The sequence below is a fragment of the Perca flavescens genome, chromosome 15 (assembly GCF_004354835.1).
Source record: "Perca flavescens isolate YP-PL-M2 chromosome 15, PFLA_1.0, whole genome shotgun sequence".
Lineage (NCBI taxonomy): Eukaryota > Metazoa > Chordata > Actinopteri > Perciformes > Percidae > Perca > Perca flavescens.
In genome coordinates this window covers 7,501-22,384 of record NC_041345.1, presented here as the reverse complement: position 1 = coordinate 22,384, position 14,884 = coordinate 7,501, and the positions used below count along the sequence as shown (strand labels likewise).

General features: G+C 41.9%; 1 protein-coding gene across 1 annotated transcript in view; it reads right to left on the bottom strand.

Moving 5' to 3' along the window:
- Positions 1-10,506: 10,506 nt before the first annotated feature.
- The window catches only part of LOC114570112 (zinc finger protein 653-like), an 11,297-nt gene continuing 6,919 nt past the window's right edge, over positions 10,507-14,884 (bottom strand). Inside the window, exons 3-6 of the mRNA XM_028600341.1 lie at positions 14,720-14,837; positions 12,077-12,191; positions 11,892-11,991; positions 10,507-11,021 (exon numbers count right to left, since the gene is read on the bottom strand). Coding sequence (XP_028456142.1) covers positions 10,844-11,021; positions 11,892-11,991; positions 12,077-12,191; positions 14,720-14,837 — 511 coding nt within the window. The 3' untranslated portion in view covers positions 10,507-10,843. The remainder of the gene's footprint in view (positions 11,022-11,891; positions 11,992-12,076; positions 12,192-14,719; positions 14,838-14,884) is intronic.

The following is a 14,884-nucleotide window of genomic DNA, read 5'->3' as shown; positions in this document are numbered from 1 at the left end:
AAGTCAAACATAACGGGAAAAGCAGGCTACCGCTACATTAAGACTTTACAGTAATAACAATAAAGACAAGTATTGAGTGATTGGATTTTAAATGAGCACAAGTAAAGTAGAACTGACGTAACAGCTGTTATATATGTTAACGTTTGTTTTGAAGTTTTATTTTGAGGGTCTTTTAAAAGTTTGCATGCTGTCTCAGCTAGCGGTTAGCCGAATTAGCTGTTAGCTAAACTAACGTTAGCTTAACTGTGGAGGCTGACGGACGGCAGACCGCTACAATCAGCTAGCGGTTAGCCAAATGAACTGTTAGCTAAAGTAACGTTAGCTTCCCAGTGGAGACTAACGGCAGACCGCTGTAATCACCTAGCGGTCCGCCCGAATTAGCTATTAGCTAAACTAACGTGAATTAGCTATTAGCTAAACTAACGTTAGCTTACCGGTGGAGGCTAGTGTGGGAACAGATCGGGTAGTGTCGTAAATCATCGTACCACAGCGCATGCGCAGAACGGATCGTGCAGGTGGAACGGATCGGGTACTGACAGGCACGAATGAAGTAAAAGAAAAAAACAGGAGTGAGTTGGCACTCGATTCTCCCGGCTCAGTGACACGAGTCGGGTTAATTAACCGGCTCTTCGGTCAGTTTGTCAACACTAAGAAGACATGTTTTGTGTAGCTAGCTAGCTAGCTAGTAGAGGCATAGCGTAAGTCAAAATGCCAAGGAGTTGTTGCGTAGTTAATTGTACAAACAGAGCCAGTGATGGGTGCCTGATGTTTAACATACCTAGGGGGAAGCATGCTTTTGCCAAAAACCGGCGGAGGTTATGGCTTCAAGCCATAAGAGGGGCAGATCGGGGTCATGTGCAAGAGTCAGACTCCCATTGGATCAATCAGGAAAGTTGCAGCTTGTGGTTGTTCAGCTCAGTGATATCTACCTGTCAGGGCTGTGGTACTCGAGTCCGGACCATAGACAATTAAAGGTCCGGACTCGAGACAAGTTTAGACAGGTAGCTAAAGCTACGCCGATGTTTTGCTAACGTTAGCGCAACAGCGTTAGCCTAGCCTACTAGGTAAATATTACGACTGCCTTCGGAGTTTACTATATCTGCGTCCACGTTGCCAACATAGGACCTGTGGCGTTAGTGCTCCTTTTGTACATAACTTTATTGAATGAAATATTAAGCTTCGCTCCTCTGAGATGGGTGGGTTTTTGTTACGTTACATACAAAGCTAACTGGCTATAGTTAGCCTACATTAGCTGGCGGACATTAGCTAACGTTGCCGAGACAGTGGCAGTAGAGCTTCGGCGAGCTAACCAAGACAGTGTTGTCGCCCTCTCGCCCACAATCAACCTCTGCTGCTGAAAACAATCAACCTGCAGTGATTTTTTGAAACTAACATATCGTACCTTTTCCCAGAAATCCTGGCCATTATTTTAAGACATAAACCAACCATAAGGGCACACTCAGGAGTAACCCTGCTGCTAACACGGGCTATTACATTAGCCTAAAATGAAAATTATAGCCATACATATATATCACAGTAACACTGCAAAATTAAAGACCGACAAACAGATCCAACTAAAATCATGTTTTATTGCGTCAGCAGTTACATACAAACTATAAGGAAAGCTTAAAGGAATACGCCACCAGAATGTATGTCGAAAGTCTAGCTGCGAGGTTTCCCCATTGGAATGAATGGCAAACAGAGCTATAGCTAGCTTCTCATAACGAGAGCTCTCCAGCTCACAACAAATGATTAAATTGTAATCGGTCAAAAACGTTAGCTTTGTAAGAGCATAGAGTATGTGTTATATAAATGCCATGACGAAATGAAGGGACTAAGACAATGTGCACTGAGACAAAAATGCGTTTGCATTATCGGACCAGCTCACCAATCTGTCTTTCTGCCCCTGGTAATGTTTGTAAACAGGAAACCCGTCTATACTACAGGCTCTGGTTCAGACATTACAGGATCTTTGTTATAACCATTATACTACAGTAGTCTACGTGATACGCAGGTAGACGCAGTATACCCACTAAGAAAGCTCCAGGATTTCCATATACCCACTTAAAAATGTGCATTGACACGTAACTACATACTTTGCATTGAAAAAGGCAATGGTAGCATCCCTTTCCATAGAACATCATAGCTAAAGGGGCAAAATTATGGAACTTTCTGCCAGACCACTTGAAATGTATCCCAACATTAGCCACTTATAATTAGATTATAATTTTAATATATTTTGAATTGTCGTCTGTGTTTTCCTTCACATAAGCTAAATAAATCGATTTCTACCGTAAATTAGTGCATTAAACGGTATCAGAATACAGGAAATGTATTAAATGTAAAGTCTTTGATGCTCAAAATTTCCCTGGGGTAGGACACCCAGACCCCATAATATGTCCATTCTGGTCCATATATTTATATAGTAGCCTACAGTATAACCGCTAAAATACATTAGACTACACACGGCTACAGGCCCTGGTTATAACCTACAGCCAATCAGGTTTGAGTATTCACCCAGACCATGGTCTAAGAAGATGCTGAATTTTCCATATAACAACATATAGTGTATTTTAGTAATAGGCAAGTATTTTCTGATGTAAACTATAGGCACATATCAGTTCTTTTTTAAAGGAACACGCAGACTTATTGGGACTTTATCTTATTCACTGTAACCCCCAGAGTTAGACTAGTCCATACATACCCTTCTCATCTCTTATTGGGACTTTATCTTATTCACTGTAACCCCCAGAGTTAGACTAGTCCATACATACCCTTCTCATCTCTTATTGGGACTTTATCTTATTCACTGTAACCCCCAGAGTTAGACTAGTCCATACAGACCCTTCTCATCTCTTATTGGGACTTTATCTTATTCACTGTAACCCCCAGAGTTAGACTAGTCCATACATACCCTTCTCATCTCTTATTGGGACTTTATCTTATTCACTGTAACCCCCAGAGTTAGACTAGTCCATACATACCCTTCTCATCTCTTATTGGGACTTTATCTTATTCACTGTAACCCCCAGAGTTAGACTAGTCCATACATACCCTTCTTCTCATCTCAGTGCGTGCTAGTCCATACATAGCCTTCTCATCTCAGTGCGTGCTGTCTGTCTGGCCCGGCTCCAGCATTAGCCTAGCTTAGCACAGATCCTGCAGGTAACTGGTTCCAACTAGCCTACTGCTCCCAATAAGTGACAAAATAACTCCAACATGTTCCTATTTACATGTTGTGATTTATAGAGTCACAGCGTGTACAAAAAACAACGTAACATGAGACACAGCCGTCTTCTAACTGTAAACAAACCAGGAACTATATTCTCAGACAGGCTTGCTGCGAGCATATCACTCCGCCCAAGTACTATATTCTTCCGCTTGAGATATAGTTCCCGGTTTGTTTACTGTTAGAAGATGGCTGTGTCTCATGTTACGTTGTTTTTTTTTACACGCTGTGACTCTATAAATCACAACATGTAAATAGGAACATGTTGGAGTTATTTTGTCACTTATTGGGAGCAGTAGGATTACTGGAACCATTCACCTACAGGATCTGTGCTAAGCTAAGCTAATGCTGGAGCTGTCAGACAGCGTTACAGCACGCACAGAGATGAGAAGGGTATGTATGGACTAGTCTAACTCTGGGGGTTACAGTGAATAAGATAAAGTCCCAATAAGAGATGAGAAGGGTATGTATGGACTAGTCTAACTCTGGGGGTTACAGTGAATAAGATAAAGTCCCAATAAGAGATGAGAAGGGTATGTATGGACTAGTCTAACTCTGGGGGTTACAGTGAATAAGATAAAGTCCCAATAAGAGATGAGAAGGGTATGTATGGACTAGTCTAACTCTGGGGGTTACAGTGAATAAGATAAAGTCCCGATAAATTGGCGTGTCCCTTTAAGTTACATATTGTTACACAGGAGATTGGGAGGTGGCACCCTTACGGTTTGACTGTAGTTTCTTGCCAGACACGCCACTGTGATACATTAAAATAAGACAAGACTGTTTTGTATCAATGCGTAGCACAAAGGAAAAATAACGGTAAATCTAAACATTACTACTTTTTGAAATCTGCACTTTTTCTCTGGTTTTGTGCTTTTTTAAACATTTTTATCCCTCTTTCCAACACTGTTTTTAGTCATGGTAAATAAACCTAATTTAAATGACATTCTACCTAATTTTTGAGTTTGAAGAAAAGCAGAAATTATGAATTATTTTGACTAATAGAATAGTTGAGATCAGAGGATGTTGAGTGAATCACAGACTGGTTTATGTCAAAGTTTGGTCAGTTTGATGCTTTCTGAAACCATTTAAACATTCATATGCTATGAAATTAAATAAATCAACCAAAATTCAGTCGATGTAATCATTAATGTTACCAGCAAAGAACATGGATGTATATGTTGTATGGGTTCCATACAACGTACCTGCATGCATCCAAGTTATTTTGGGGCAATGTAGTTGTAAGAAACCCATATTTCTGATATAAAAAACTTTGAAAACAGGACAACACAAGGGTTAAATAAGGTCTTTACCTGGATGTGTTGCAGGTGCAGGATTCAAAATGCAGCAGAGTAGGGGGGGCAGTCACCAGAGGCCCCACGGTGAGATATTATCACGATATTTATGTAATGTCTGGATCAACGGATGTACATTCCCAGGATAACCGCCTGACATCACATGTCCCTCCTCTTCCTCTCTCTGTGTGTTGCCGTTCTCAAACTTCAACAACAACAACCTTGTATGTCGCAAGCTACACACTGAAAATGTCAAGTTTGGAAGAATATTTGGTTTGCTTGGTTCTTTCAGGGAATGATTGTAAAGATTTATAAAGAATATGTTAGATAATTTCCTCTCTAACTGGGAGGTTTTATAAAGAATATGTTAGATCATTTCCTCTCTAACTGGGAGGTTTTATAAAGAATATGTTAGATCATTTCCTCTCTAACTGGGAGGTTTTATAAAGAATAAGATCATTTCCTCTCTAACTGGGAGGTTTTATAAAGAATATGTTTAGATCATTTCCTCTCTAACTGGGAGGTTTTATAAAGAATATGTTAGATCATTTCCTCTCTAACTGGGAGGTTTTATAAAGAATATGTTTAGATCATTTCCTCTCTAACTGGGAGGTTTTATAAAGAATATGTTTAGATCATTTCCTCTCTAACTGGGAGGTTTTATAAAGAATATGTTTAGATCATTTCCTCTCTAACTGGGAGGTTTTATAAAGAATATGTTAGATCATTTCCTCTCTAACTGGGAGGTTTTATAAAGAATATGTTTAGATCATTTCCTCTCTAACTGGGAGGTTTTATAAAGAATATGTTAGATCATTTCCTCTCTAACTGGGAGGTTTTATAAAGAATATGTTTAGATCATTTCCTCTCTAACTGGGAGGTTTTATAAAGAATATGTTTAGATCATTTCCTCTCTAACTGGGAGGTTTTATAAAGAATATGTTAGATCATTTCCTCTCTAACTGGGAGGTTTTATAAAGAATATGTTAGATCATTTCCTCTCTAACTGGGAGGTTTTATAAAGAATATGTTAGATCATTTCCTCTCTAACTGGGAGGTTTTATAAAGAATATGTTAGATAATTTCCTCTCTAACTGGTAGGTTTTATAAAGAATATGTTAGATCATCTCCTCTCTAACTGGGAGGTTTTATAAAGAATGTGTTAGATAATTTCCTCTCTAACTGGGAGGTTTTATAAAGAATATGTTAGATCATCTCCTTTAATTCTAATGAAATGTAAATATAAATAAAATTGTAAGACTTTGCCTGACACACAGTAACATTTCAAGACAGGCGACGTTTCCTTTCTCCCCACAATCACCAGAGAGCTTTCAGGGAGATTTTGTAAACAAAATGCTCCTCAAAATTCGGTCTCATATTTCTTACATTGTGCAGCAGTGTGACATTTGCATAAAAGAACACAGAGAGTGACAAGTAATTACTAACTCAACTGCCAAAGAAGGGAGAAGAATAGATGAGTGACAGCAGATGAATGCTGATGATTAGTCACAGCATGATAAAGGCCCAGACCCCCAACCACCATCAGCAGTAAAGCCAGTCAGCCGATCAGTCTCCTCGAGGTCCAGAAAGTTCCTCAGAACTCACCGAAGAGATGCCGACTTCAGCGTACGTTCTGCGTGTGAGCGAGACGTAATACAAAAAACGAAAACTGGAAATGAGGAACGCGTCATGTGGGTCTGGCTGCTCCAGCCGATAGTCATGGCGGCTCGATCGGAATACGATCTCGTATTTTACAAAAATAGTTCACTGAAACGTGTCCAGTATCTGTCCTTTAATGACTAGAAGACAGACAGACAGTCAGTATCTACCATTTAATGACTACAAGTCAGGACACTATGTCTATTTCTGCACACCCACACTTAGTCACAAACGCACACACCCTTTGAGCGTGTTATGCAAATAAATGTCTCTTCCAAAAAAAAAAAAAGATATGATCCAAATATGTCATATTCACATATTTTAGTGATTCACCAGTTAACAAAACAAACAGGAAACAGTGCATCTGATTCGAATCTAAAAACGCAGACAGAAAGCGAGAAAGGGCCGCCAGAGGACAGAGGTGAGTTTTCCTGAGAAGGGGTCCCACCAAGCTCCCAGGACTCGTCATCGGAGCCTGAGACTCAGGACACTCGGACAGTGGAAGCAGATGATGAGTGGTTAGATAACCACGGTGCTGCCCGCCCACGCGACAGATGCTCTGTTGTTAGAGCGACTGAATTGGAGCACAAGCAGCGTAGTGTGACGTCAGTGAAATCACAGCTAAATCTGCCGAAAGACGCAGTCATCCAGAGGTAAGGTTACTTCCTGTTGAAGGCGGTGGATTTCAATGAGCCCATAGACAGTATATATATATATATATATAACTGGACCACCAGACCCCGTGTCTCTGGACGGAGACCAGTGAAGGATATTAGAAGAACTTTCCCGGTGATCTCTTCCTTTACTGAGCAGCCTCCAACTGACGGAGACAACGTAGATGTGACGTGAGCAACGTGTCTGAAAGTGTGAAGTCTTCTGGTAGCTGTGAGAGAGAAATCTCAATCATTCCCAATCTCACAGAGACGGAGAGTGTAGGTATATGTAAGGAGATAACATAGACACAGGCTAATTACTGATCACTAACATACTAGTTAACATTAGTAATTACTGATCACTAACATGCTAGTTAAAATTAGTAATTACTGATCACTGATCTAGTTAACATTAGTAATTAATCATACCATGCTAGTTAACATTAGTAATTACTGATCACTACCATGCTAGTTAACATTAGTAATTACTGATCACTAACATGCTAGTTAACATTAGTAATTACTGATCACTAACATGCTAGTTAACATTAGTAATTACTGATCACTAACATGCTAGTTAACATTAGTAATTATTGATCACTAACATGCTAGTTAACATTAGTAATTACTGATCACTAACATGCTAGTTAACATTAGTAATTACTGATCACTAACATGCTAGTTAACATTAGTAATTAAACCTAAACAGATAATGGAAGTCCAAACTGCCTGTGAGCTTCTCCTGTACTATACGGTAATTCCTCTACTGTGTGACAGTAAGTCTCGTGGTTATGACCCAATCGTTAGCCTATTGTTATAAAAGGCTAACTTGTGCGCCAGCTGGGCTGCAGCCAGTAAAATTCACGCTTTAGACTCCACACAGAGAACTTCTGCTTCACAAACATGACTAAATCAAAAGGACAGAACCTCATTTTGCTTACAGGACGGACAATGGGCGTGGCGGTAAAAGTGTGTATTTAAAAGGTTTGCATTATACAACATCAACAGCCAGGAGAACACGTGTTGATGCCGAGGAGTTAGTTTACAGAGGAGAAAAGGCTTTTTTTGGTTTGTTGATTACAGCGTCATCCTCCAGCTTTCATTCGTCCAGTTATTCCCCCGTGGGACGGAAACATAAGCCCACCCACCAACAAAGGCTGATATGCAGTCCCTCCAGAAAAACTTGATTATGTGATCACATAATTCAACGTATAATCAGCCAAAGTCTGCGTATTTTAAGAAAACGTGCCGCATAATCAAGGATTTTTGCCCGCAACTGATAGGTTGGATATTTCAGCCTACATGTTTCAGTTGTATTTTATATCTTGTATGTAGGGTACTACAAAAGAAGGTTAGTCTGGGGACAACCTTCACCCACAGGAATGTGTAAATCTATTATGAGTTTGGGTACAAGTTTCACACAGAGGAATTGGAGCCAGGAATGTGGGAATCTATTATAAGCACGGGCCATAAAAGGTTCAGTTTAAGAGTAAACTTGTGCGCTGACATAGATATCTTGTGCCTTGTGAGCACAAAAAGAGTTTAAAAGGTTTTCATTCTGATGTACATGTTGGTCACCCTTGAGCAGACACGTGTCTGTATGCTCATGGTTGTTCCAGTGTCATGAAAGTTTGTTCACTGTTTGAATAAAGCTGCACTTGATTTATAATCATCGGACTGGTCATCATCTTTCTCCCAACCTCATTTATGAGTCATCACCCGATATCAGCAACAATCACTTAAAAAAAACTCCACATTTTTCTGGAAGGTCTGTATATGACGCTAAAGGAGACTTTTAGCGTTAACGACAAAGGTCACCTGACCAAGCATCCGTATTTTACCAGAGGAGAGTGAGAATGTGTTGTGCCTACAGCTCTAAATAAAGTAAATAAATACATATTATAAAGTAATATCTGAACGCACCATTACACAAAGCTTGACCCCCCTGCCGTGCCTAGTCATGGCTGTTAAGCTGAGCTGTTTGGAGCAAACAGTCAACTGAACATTATTAAAGGCAGGGTTGGTAAATATTTCCAATATACACTTTTTGTATCTACTGTTTGAAACAGTCCTTGCAGACCCGACAGCAATATATAACTTCTGGGCTCTGAAAGACAAGTGAAAAAGCCCCGTCATCTGTAGCTGCTGTAATCCTGTAAAAGCCCACCAATCACTGCCTTGCGCTCTGCTTGGAAAGAACCAATGAAATGCCTCCGTGCCCCGTAGCCTGATCAAAATGTGCGTCGCCGCCGCCGGAGTTACTGCAAGTCTGCAGGAGAACGGAAGAGAAAACTCAGCAGAAGTTGCCGCTGGCTGCCGTCTTTCTGTTGGTTTATCTTGGGATTTTTGGGGAGGATTTGCTGTTTTCAGGAAATGTCTCGTGCGTGTCTGTGTGTGTGTGTGTGTGTGCGTGTGTGCGTGTGTGTGCGTGTGTGTGTGTCGGAGCCAAGAGGGCGGGGGAGGGGTTAGACGAAGATACTACTTTCAAATCTTGCTAGCTTTTCAACAGTTTATCTGTGTTTTAAGCCCCCAGTGCACACACAATCCTGCATTTAATCAACGCTGGTTTAAAGTGGTCACATTGTGCTCATTTTCAGGTTCATAATTGTATTTTAAGGTTGTACCAGAATATTTTTTACATGGTTTAGTTATCAAAAAACACCATATTTTTGTTGTACTGCACATTGCTGCAGCTCCTCTTTTCACCCTGTGTTCAGGTCTCTGTTTTAGCTACAGAGTGAGATCTCTCACTGCTCTAACATTTTTGTTGTCAGTCGCACATGCTCAGTAGCTAGGTAAGACTACATGCTCAGTAGCTAGGTAAGACTACAGGCTCAGTAGCTAGGTAAGACTACATGCTCAGTAGCTAGGTAAGACTACATGCTCAGTAGCTAGGTAAGGTACAAGACTACATGCTCAGTAGCTAGGTAAGACTACATGCTCAGTAGCTAGGTAAGACTACATGCAGTAGCAGTACATGCTCAGTAGCTAAGGACTACATGCTCAGTAGCTAGGTAAGACTACATGCTCAGTAGCTAGGTAAGACTACATGCTCAGTAGCTAGGTAAGGACTACATGCTCAGTAGCTAAGGACACATGCTCAGTAGCTAGGTAAGGACTACATGCTCAGTAGCTAGGTAAGACTACATGCTCAGTAGACTACAGGTAAGACTACATGCAGTAGCAGTAGCTACATGCTCAGTAGGTAAGACTACATGCTCAGTAGCTAGGTAAGACTACATGCTCAGTAGCTCAGGTAAGACTACATGCTCAGTAGCTAAGTAAGGGACTACATGCTCAGTAGCTAGGTAAGACTACATGAGCTAGCTAGCTGTTTCTCCACCTTCAGTACAAGGCAGGATTAGCCGAGATACTTAGACCAACAATACCTGCAGAACAGAGACATGGAAGTAGTTCTATACAATTTATTTTGTAGATTAGGGTGAACTTGTGTGTGTTGTAGCAGTGTTTTTCCATCGAGAACAAGCTAGCATGCTAACGGTTAGCCCCCTAAGCCCCCTCGTCTCAGCTAGTGCCGTAGAAAGCCGTGCAGATGTTGACCAGCTCACCAGGAGACTGAAGGCAGGACACATTCAGAAACCAGATCTCACTCAGAACACCATGGAGGGATTGTTTTTCAAAGTTTGTATGCATGTGGAAGCACCAGAGACACAAAATAACACCCCAAATCACCCGAAAAACTGTTTTTTTTTCATAACATGGGCACTTTAAGCTGTCTTTCCTCGCTGTACCAAACATGTTCGAGCCCCAAGTTTCGGGCCCCGAACTCTGAAACGGCGTGCATCCTGCACAGCTGGACTGGCCCGCTGCTTCCCCTGCTTGTGTGTTCACAGGTGATGTTCGCACCATCCTGGACATGAGACTCCAGGCAAACACAGCAAAGGGAAAGTCCGTCTCTCTCACTAGAAGCCTTGCCTTGGCTGCCGAGGGCCAACCTGTAACATTGCGTGTTTAGGTCCTGTCACCAGGTGTGGGGACACTCCTTCTCAGGTGGCCTGCTTGTCCGGGTGGCTCTTCAGCTTGTGGAACTTAACGCTGTCCAGCTTCTCGAACCTCTTGTGGCAGAACTCGCAGGTGAAGTTGTAGTGGGCTTCGGAGGTGTGCTTCTTCATGTGCCAGTTCAGGGACGCACGCTGGCGACACTGGTAGCCACAGATCTCACATCTGAGAGAGGAGACGTAGTAGGAACAGGGAGGAAGAGAGAGGAGTGAGGATTATGTAGACCACATGTGTCAAACTCAAGGCCCCGTGGGACGAAATCTGGCCCCCTGAACATTTTTATCCGGCCCGCACGATACATTTTGGCCCGCCTAGCTGTGCGTCAAACCGAGAAGTAGAGCTGGGCGATTTGTTTCCCTAAAAAACTCGTTTTACGATTCTATTCGATCCCCCCCCCCCTTCCATTTAAAACCAAATAACTGCAAACTGTAAATATATATTTTAAAAATATGTATTTATTGTATTTAATTAAAGTGCATCAACATAATCAAAATTGCAAAGGCAAACCCTTTCTCTAAGTGAAAAGTCACTGTGCAGGGTGCAACAAAGATTGTTAAACATCCAAAAATCGATTTGACCTACGAACTCGATTTTTAAATCAATAACTCTGCAAACCCTTGGTGTTCTCTCAATGAGCTTCATGAGGTAGTCACCTGAAATGGTTTTACCTTCACAGGTGTGCTTTGTCAGGGCGTAATTAGTGGAATTATTTCCCTTATTAATAAAAAAGCAAAGGGTGGCTACTTTGAGGAATCTAAAATATAAGACATGTTTTCAGTTATTTCACACTTTTTTTTAAGTACATAATTCCATATGTGTTCATTCATAGTTTTGATGCCTTCAGTGAGAATCTACAATGTAAATAGTCATGAAAATAAAAAGGAAACACATTGAATGAGAAGGTGTGTCCAAACTTTTGGCCTGTACTGTATATAAAAAAATATTCTCAGAATGTATGAGTGGAATGTATGTTAAATCGAATGCTTTAATAAAAAGACGTTTGATAGATTTGACAGATTGTTTTCGGTAACTTACTGGAGGGGCGTTTCTCCCGTGTGCGTTCGCCGGTGGACCTCCAGGTGATTCTTACGTTTAAACGATTTCCCACAAGTCTCACAGATGAAATCTCGGACGCCTGTAGGAAACATTCGGTTACGTTTGGAGGTTTATGAAGAGGAGATTATTTGGCACATGTAACGTGTGTTTTTGTGAGCGCGTACCTGAGTGGATGATCATGTGGCGATGCAGGTGGTTGGACAGGTAGAACTTTTTCCCACAGCCTGGATGAGGGCAAACCTTGGTCCTCCCTTTCCTGTGGACGAGGTTGACGTGATTCTACAGACAGACAGAGGGAAATTAAACAATAAGCTCGGATATTTAAGGGGACTTACACACCTACCTTGTTTGGTCTGGACTTCCCAGTGTGATCTGAACTAAGGCTGCGCAATAAATCTTTTGTTTTACAAAACAACCCCCACATCGCGAAAGGCACAAATATCAGCAGAAAACTGCACTTTAAAACGTAGCTATCACTTTTTAGTGGTGTCTTTTATATTCAATTCAATGTTCATTTGTTCAATAAACAATGCTTTTTTTGGCATTCACTTTTTTTTGCGCTTTGTCCCATTTTTCAACGTATTACACAACACAGAGAGCCGCGGTAGCACCGGGACGGCAGCAGTCAACCCTAACCCATCTGTGGTCCATGGTCTTACAGGGAGGTGTGTTCAGGTGCATTCTGGGTGTGATGGTCTTACAGGGAGGTGTGTTCAGGTGCATTCTGGGCGTGCTGGTCTAACAGGGAGGTGTGTTCAGGTGCATTCTGGGTGTGCTGGTCTTACAGGGAGGTGTGTTCAGGTGCATTCTGGGCGTGCTGGTCTAACAGGGAGGTGTGTTCAGGTGCATTCTGGGTGTGATGGTCTTACAGGGAGGTCTGTTCAGGTGCATTCTGGGTGTGATGGCTTACAGGGAGGTGTGTTCAGGTGCATTCTGGGCGTGCTGGTCTAACAGGGAGGTGTGTTCAGGTGCATTCTGGGTGTGCTGGTCTTACAGGGAGGTGTGTTCAGGTGCATTCTGGGCGTGCTGGTCTAACAGGGATGTGTGTTCAGGTGCATTCTGGGGCGTGCTGGTCTTACAGGGAGGTGTGTTCAGGTGCATTCAGGACATGCTGGTCTTACAGGGAGGTGTGTTCAGGTGCATTCTGGGCATGCTGGTCTTACAGGGAGGTGTGTTCAGGTGCATTCAGGACATGCTGGTCTTACAGGGAGGTGTGTTCAGGTGCATTCTGGGCATGCTGGTCTTACAGGGAGGTGTGTTCAGGTGCATTCTGGGCATGCTGGTCTTACAGGGAGGTGTGTTCAGGTGCATTCTGGGATTATTGCTATCATCGGCCATTGACCAACAAAAACCTGGTCTAAAGTCAATAACGCAGCATTTCATTGTTATTTTAACAGATTATTAGTAAGATGCTCCTAGGCTCGTGCACAGCAGGTGCACACTATGCTTGTTACACACACACACACACACACACACACACACACACACACACACACACACACACACAAAATGTGTGGTGCAAATCCTCCATCATAACAGCAATGCTCCAAGGTCCAAACGTGCCTGGCTTTTAAAGGGAATGGGAGATGATCTCTGATTGGTTGATTGCATGTTACGCCCAAAACACACCTCTGATTAATGAAGACACTAAGAACAACCCTTTAGAACCAGGCTCCCGGTGCTCGGACCCTTTTTACTGCCGTCAAACTAGCAAAAGTGGATTTGGACACGCCCTGGTGCACCTGCACTAGGTGCTGCACACCGTGACCTCACACCGTTAAAATAGGACCCTGAGAGAGGATACGAGAGGACGGGGAAGCCCGTCTACAAACCAATCACAAGTATTGGGAGACGTAGTCATGTAGAGTTCTTTAGCGCACTGGCACAACTGCAGTGTAAAACCAAAACTAACCGGATCAAATGTACAGTAAATACCACGGAACATGAACTTGGTCTGGACTTTCAGATGTAAGAAAAAAGGCCCTTAGTCTTCAGATAAACAAACTAGGGATGCACCGAATATTTGGCCACCGAAAATGTTCGATCTACTACCCGATCTAGCCTCCAGCTAACGTTAGTTTAGCTAATAGCTAATTCGGAGGACCGCCAGGTGATTATAGCGGGCTGCCGTTAGCCTCCAGCGGGAAGCTAACGCTAGTTTAGCTAACGGTTAATTTGGCTAACCGCTAGCTGATTGTACCGGTCTGCCGTCAGCCTCCACAGTTAAGCTAACATTAGTTTAGCTAACAGTTAATTTGGCTAACCGCTAGCTGAGACAGCATGTAAACTTTAAAAGACCCTCAAAATAAAACTTGAAAATAAACGTAACATATATAACAGCTGTTATGTCAGTTCTACTTGTGCTTATATAAATTGATGTCAACAGAATGAGTCTTTTTGCATCTATAATGTTGTAGATCTCTACACAGCTTTTGCTCTGGGGCTAGGTAAATGTAGTCTTCTATTATTTAATGTACACATGCGTGGCGTCAAGTTAAACATTTAAGTTTTAATTTTATTTTATACTGTGCATTGTTGCAATGTGCGAAATAAATATTTGCATAATTTGTAATTGATTTATTCTTTGAAACTTTAATGTTAATTTATACAATTGCAATGCCTTGATTTTAGTAAAGTTAGTACACAGTCATAGCCATAAATGCAATGGTACTAATAATTGGCATAATTTCTTTCGGTGTTTTGGTCTTGGTTTCCTCTTTTTCGGTTTCGGCCAAGAATTTTCATTTCGGTGCATCCTTAAAACAAACTGAAGCTGAAATGTCAAGTATGAAGTGAAGAGGCTTTACCTGAAAGCTGCTAATAGCTACGTAGACCTGACTGCAGCCCTCGTACGGACAGTGGAACATCTTGAGCATCCCGTCGGCCTCAATGACCGGGCCTCGCCTGTTCCTCTTTGACCGGACACTGCAGAAACACAGCGCAGGCTCAGAACATTTACCATTTACGTTACA